Raw genomic sequence first — 6,746 nt, 5'->3', positions numbered from 1 at the left:
GAACTATGTTAGAAAATAGTTTTGGCATATTTTTCCTTTCAGATCAATTCAAAAACTTACATTCTGCTAAAGTGTTGAGGGGTCATTAAGCCAAAATCCTGCCAGTAAATGGAACATTTATCAGATGCATATGTAAACACATGATCCAAAGGAGGGGAAGTTTTTTAAAAATATTGTGTTGTCAGTAGCATTCTTCTCATGCTGGGAAAACAAATGACAATGCTGATCTAACCCCTTTACATTCATAAAACCATTCAATCTTTAAAACAACATTTTTGGATGGTAATGTTACTTTCCCATTTTACAGAGAATGAAACTGAGGCACAGAGAGGTTGTCTGACATATTGCAGGTACTTAGAAGAAAGAATCAATTGAAATGTGAAAAATGAAGTATTTACATAGATTTCTTTACATAGAAAGTTGAAAGTGTTACTCAGTCCTGTCTGACTCTTTGTAACCCCATGGACTGTAGCCTGCCAGGCTCCTCTGTCCTTGGAATTCTCCAGGCAAGACTACTGGAGTAGGTTGCCATTTCTTTCTCCAGGGTGTCTTCCTGACCCAGGGATTGAACTCAGGTCTCCCACATTGCAGGCGGAGACTTTACTGCCTGAGTCACTGCTAAAGCTTTTACTAATTATTCCCAGTTGAACTCCAGTCTGCTTATATGTCTCTACCTAAGATACCTCCTACCTGGGATTAGTATGGGTATATGTGACTAACTTTCATGAGACACACAACATATACCAGGACATTATTATATTTAAAAAATAATTAAGCTCTAATTTAAGTTCACATTTTTATCACATTTTAATGTCTATACGGTTGAATATTAAAATTTAAACTATAATGCCAGGAAATTAATTTGCTTAATATAACAACTCTGAAAAAAGCAATTGATAAATGGTTAGTTATTGATACATCCCTGGAAGGTCCATAGTGAAACCCAGGTTTTCTGACCCCCAAATCCATATAATTTTGTTCTACACACCATGTATTCACCCTTCTTTCTCTATGCCTTGACCATGACATTGCCCTTGTTCATTCTCTAAATTATAACTTTATAAATTTAGAATTGTCTAAATTCTTGTGTCAAAGACTAGCTTATATTATCTTTTCTGAAGTCTACATATCATACTGTTATTTTCCCTTCTGAAAGTTATTTTGTACAAGCATTGTTTCAGGAGTACTCATTCTCTCTCCCTGTTTTGGAGAAGCCACTGAATTGTATTCCTTGCACTATCAGACATGCTATTCAGTGAGAAATACATACAGTGTAGGTTTTATGTGAACATCTTATGAGCAATAGTATTTCACAGGCACACTGGAAAGAAATAGATGTTATTTCAAAGAAAGTCTAATGGCAGTTACTGAACATTGAACTTGGAATTCTAAGGTATGAAGAAGCTCTTGATTTTTGCTAATGAATGTTTGGGAATAAAACTAGCAAAGACAAAAGAAAGTTAATGGGATTCTTCAACCTGTCAGGGGAATAGGCTCTGAGAGCAGCACTCTCTCATTTCTGGAAGCAAGGGCTGGAACCAGTTTGCCTGGGCCCCAGGGTTCAATGCAGTTCCCTTTGGATGGATTCAGTTTTATGAATGTTATTAAATTTAATTAAATGACTTTACACACAGCATAGCATTTGATATTTGGTGGAACATGACTTACCTAACCTGGAGGTTTTTCAGTTAACACATTCTAGGCATTCAGGAAGTATCAGTTCAGTTCAGTTCAGTCACTCAGTCATGTCAGACTCTTTGCAACACCATGAATCACAGCATGCCAGGCCTCCCTGTCCATCACCAACTCCTAGAGTTCATTCAGACTCACGTCCATCGAGTCAGTGATGCCATCCAGCCATCTCATCCTCTGTCGTCCCCTTCTCTTCTTGCTCTCAATCCCTCCCAGCATCAGAGTCTTTTCCAATGAGTCAACTCGTCACATGAGATGGCCAAAGTACTGGAGTTTCAGCTTCAGCATCATTCCCTCCAAAGAAATCCCCGGGCTGATCTCCTTCAGAATGGACTGGTTGGATCTCCTTGCAGTCCAAGGGCCTCTCAAGAGTCTTCTCCAACACCACACTTCAAAAGCATCAATTCTTCGACACTCAACCTTCTTCACAGTCCAACTCTCACATCCATACATGACCACTGGAAAAACCATAGCCTTGACTAGACGGACCTTTGTTGGCAAAGTAATGTCTCTGCTTTTGAGTATGCTATCTAGGTTGGTCATAACTTTCCTTCCAAGGAGTAAGCGTCTTTAAATTTCGTGGCTATAGTCACCATCTGCAGTGATTTTGGAGCCCAGAAAAATAAAGTCTGATACTCTTTCCACTGTTTCCCCATCTATTTCCCATGAAGTGATGGGACCAGATGCCATGATCTTAGTTTTCTGAATGTTGAGCCTTAAGCCAACTTTTTCACTCTCCTCTTTCACTTTCATCAAGAGGCTTTTTAGTTCCTCTTCACTTTCTGCCATAAGGGTGGTGTCATCTGCATATCTGAGGTTATTGATATTTCTCCTGGCAATCTTAATTCCAGCTTGTGTTTCTTCCAGTCCAGCGTTTCTCATGATGTACTCTGCAAATAAGTTAAATAAGCATGTAAGTATACAGAATAAATTAATGACAATTTATAGGAAACCTTCCAAATTATTGGCTATTAGGTGTGTCTAGTGATAATGTAAGTTCAGATTCCTAACTTGAGATTTCTAAAAGGCAGCAGCTGAGAGAAGGGCTTGTGGGTAAGTGATTCATTAGGGAAAACAGAATGAAGTCAGTAAATGGGGGTGAGCAGGACAGGGAATCAGAGAAATCAATGGCACCCCACTCCAGTACTCTTGTGTGGAAAATCCCATGGTTGGAGGAGCCTGGTAGGGTCCAGTCCATGGGGTTGCTAAGAGTCAGGCACGACTGAGCAATTTCACTTTCACTTTTCACTTTCATGCATTGGAGAAGGAAATGGCAACCCACTCCAGTATTCTTGCCTGGAGAACCCAAGGGAAAGAGGAGCCTAGTATGCTGCCGTATATGGGGTCGCACAGAGTCACACACGGCTGAAGCGACTTAGCAGCAGCAGCAGCAGCAGGACAAGGAATGAATGTAAGTGAATCTAAGACTGTGATAAGATGGCTACCATTGATCCCTTGGCTCCTATCTACTGATGATCTAGGTTTTCCTTATAAAATAATGTACCAATAAAGGGCTTTCCTGGTGGCTCAAAGGGTAAAGAATCTGCAATGCAGGTGACCTGGGTTTGATCCCTGGCTCCAGAAGATCTCCTGGAGATGGGAATGGCTACCCAATCTAGTATTCTGGCCTGGAGAATTCCATGGACAGAGGAGCCTGGTGGGCTGCTGTCTATGCAGTTGCAAAAAGTCTTCCTTAAGATATGTTAATTCTTTAAAATACCATGTGATTGATGAAAGAGAATCTTCTAAGTGTCTCAACCAGCAAGTGTGACAAAGGTAAGCAGGAGATACACCTGTGAGAGGTGTTGTAGAGGGAATCACAAGGATAAAGCTATTATCAGGATATAATTGTTAGCAGCTGGTTGTTGTGCAGATGGCTGGAGAAAAAGGTAGGTCAGGAGGGTGTACAATGCAAATAATGTCCAACACATTCAATGATAACTAACTAAAAATAATATTATTTTGTAGACTTTTCAGCTTAGAGATAAGCTTATATCAGTTCAGTTCAGTCACTCAGTTATGTTTGACTCTTTGCAACTCCAAGAATCGCAGCACACCAGGCCTCCCTGTCCATCACCAACTCCCGGAGTTCACTCACACTCACATCCATCGAGTCAGTGATGCCATCCAGCCATCTCATCCTCTGTTGTCCCCTTCTCCTCTTGCCCCCAATCCCTCCCAGCATCAGAGTCTTTTCCAATGAGTCAACTCTTCGCATGAGATGGCCAAAGTACTGGAGTTTCAGCTTTAGCATCGTTCCTTCCAAAGAAATCCCAGGGCTGATCTCCTTCAGAATGGACTGGTTGGATCGCCTTGCAGTCCAAGGGACTTTCAAGAGTCTTCTCCAACACCACAGTTCAAAAGCATCAATTCTTCGATGCTCAGCTTTCTTCACAGTCCAACTCTTATATCCATACATGACCACAGGAAAAACCATAGCCTTGACTAGCGGACCTTTGTTGGCAAAGTAATGTCTCTGCTTTTGAATATGCTATCTAGGTTCATCATAACTTTCCTTCCAAGGAGTAAGCGTCTTTTAATTTCATGGCTGCAGTCACCATCTGCAGTGATTTTGGAGCCCCCCCAAAATAAAGTCTGACACTGTTTCCACTGTTTCCCCATCTATTTCCCATGAAGTGATGGGACCAGATGCCATGATCTTAGTTTTCTGAATGTTGAGCTTTAAGCCAACTTTTTCATTCTCCACTTTCACTTTCATCAAGAGGCTTTTTAGTTCCTCTTCACTTTCTGCCATAAGGGTGGTGTCATCTGCATATCTGAGGTTATTGATATTTCTCCTGGCAATCTTGATTCCAGCTTGTGCTTCTTCCAGCCCAGCGTTTCTCATGATGTACTCTGCATATAAGTTAAATAAGCAGGGTGATAATATACAGCCTTGACATACTCCTTTTCCTATTTAGAACCAGTCTGTTGTTCCATGTCCAGTTCTAACTGTTGCTTCCTGACCTGCATACAGATTTCTCAAGAGGCAGGTAAGGTGGTCTGGTATTCTGATCTCTTTCAGAATTTTCCACAGTTTATTGTGATCCACACAGTCAAAGGCTTTGGCATAGTCAATAAAGCAGAAATAGATGTTTCTGGAACTCTCTTACTTTTTCCATGATCCAGCGGATGTTGGCAATTTGATCTCTGGTTCCTCTGCCTTTTCTAAAACCAGCTTGAACATCTGGAAGTTCATGGTTTACATACTGCTGAGGCCTGGCTTGGAGAATTTTGAACATTACTTTACTAGTTTGTGAGATGAAAGCAATTGTGCGGTAGTTTGAGCATTCTTTGGCATTGCCTTTCTTTGGGATTGGAATGAAAACTGACCTTTTCCAGTCTTGTGGCCTCTTCTGAGTTTTCCAAATTTGCTGGCATATTGACTGCAGCACTTTCACAGCATCATCTTTCAGGATTTGAAATAGCTCCACTGGAATTCCATCACCTCCACTAGCTTTGTTTGTAGTGATGCTTTTTAAGGCCCACTTGACTTCACATTCCATCAGCCCGTAGTAAATGGGGAATCCCAACAATGTGAAGGAATTCATTATTTTGGGCATTATGAAGAATCCAGAGCTGCGGAAAATCCTCTCTGCTGTGTTTCTAATCATGTATGTATCCACCATTCTGGGAAACCTCCTCATTGTGGTAACTGTGGTCACAAGTCAGAGTCTGAGATCACCCATGTATTTTTTCCTTACCTTTTTATCCCTTTTGGATACTGACTACTATTCTGCCATTGGCCATAAGATGATTGTAGACTCCCTTTCTGAGAGTGCTACCATCACCCTGGAAGGCTGCATGGTCCAGCTCTTCACTGAACACTTCTTTGGTGAAGTGGGCATCATCCTTCTCACTGTGATGGTCTATGACTGCTCCATGGCCATCTATAAGCCTCTTCACTATGTGACCATCATGAGGCCTTGGATGTGCTGCCTTTTGCTGGGAGTGACTTGGCTGGGGGAGTCCATACATGTAACAATACAACTTCTCTTTATGTATCAAGTACCCTTCTGTGGCCCTAATGTCACTGATCATTTTATGTGTGATTTTCTCCCACTGTTGAAACTGGCCTGCATGGACACCCTCACCCTGGACCTCTTACTCATCCTCAACAGCAGAATGATGTGTGTTACCATCTTCCGGATTCTCATCACCTCCTATGTGGTCATTCTCTGCTCTGTGAAGTCCTGCAGCTCCAAAGGGTGGCGTAAAGCCCTCTCCACCTGTGGCTCTCACCTCATGGTGGTCATTATGTTCTTTGTGCCTTGCATTTTCTTGTTTTTGAGGCCTGTGGTCACTTACCTAATAGAGAATGTGATGGCTGTGTCTTTTACCATCATTGCTCCCATGTTAAATCCCCTGATCTATACCTTGAGGAACACAGAGGTAAAAAATGGCATGAGGAAACTGTGGATGAAACAAGGAGCCATGTGTGGTCATTAACTTACAGGCTAAGAGAAATTCTTTCCTGAAGGACAATGAGGTCTTACCTCCCATTCATTATAACCCACTTGGGACACAACAAATAATGTAAATCTGGTTAAGAATGAAAATCAATTTAAGGTAATAAAATTAGGTATTACCTACCTCTCAAGTACATTTTATATTTCATCCCTTTTCTTAAGGTTCTTTGTGTGTCTCTCTGTCTCTCCCTTCCTTTTTAACCTGTCTTCTGCATAATTCAAGTCTTCCTAAATTCAGAACTTTTGTTTATCTGATTCCATTTACTGCTGGAATTCTCTTCCCAGAAATTTTGCTTGTCTCATTCCATCTTATTTATTTTATCTACTTTCATAAGAGTTAGACAAATTTTCCCTGATGACTTTTTCTAGTCATTCCCTTCTATTATTCCCTAATTCTCCATCTGGTTATATCCTTCACATTAATGATCACAAGCTGTACTTTAAAAATTGTTTCTTTATTTTTATTTTCTCTGTTTCCCCCGTAAGATTATAATCTCTGTAAGGGCAGGCATTGTGTTTATTCATTCATGCTGCATGTAGAGCACTGCCAGTCACTTACTAGGTGCTAAATAAATATTACTGAAT

The 6,746-nt window shown here is 40.9% G+C and overlaps 1 protein-coding gene across 1 annotated transcript; it reads left to right on the top strand.

Annotated features, from left to right (window-relative positions):
• The first annotated feature begins 5,211 nt into the window (after positions 1 to 5,211).
• Positions 5,212 to 6,141, top strand: LOC139179049 (olfactory receptor 4C6-like). Its single transcript, XM_070778328.1, has one exon. It carries the CDS (start codon positions 5,212 to 5,214, stop codon positions 6,139 to 6,141), a length of 930 nt encoding a protein of 309 aa, XP_070634429.1.
• Positions 6,142 to 6,746: the final 605 nt, after the last annotated feature.

The sequence above is a fragment of the Bos indicus genome, chromosome 23 (genome assembly GCF_029378745.1).
Source record: "Bos indicus isolate NIAB-ARS_2022 breed Sahiwal x Tharparkar chromosome 23, NIAB-ARS_B.indTharparkar_mat_pri_1.0, whole genome shotgun sequence".
Lineage (NCBI taxonomy): Eukaryota > Metazoa > Chordata > Mammalia > Artiodactyla > Bovidae > Bos > Bos indicus.
This window is presented reverse-complemented; position numbering and strand designations above follow the sequence as displayed.

Coding starts and splice junctions, on each gene's coding strand:
- LOC139179049 (XM_070778328.1), top strand. CDS start 5,212: ATGGGGAATCCCAACAATGTGAAGGAATTCATTATTTTGGGCATTATG.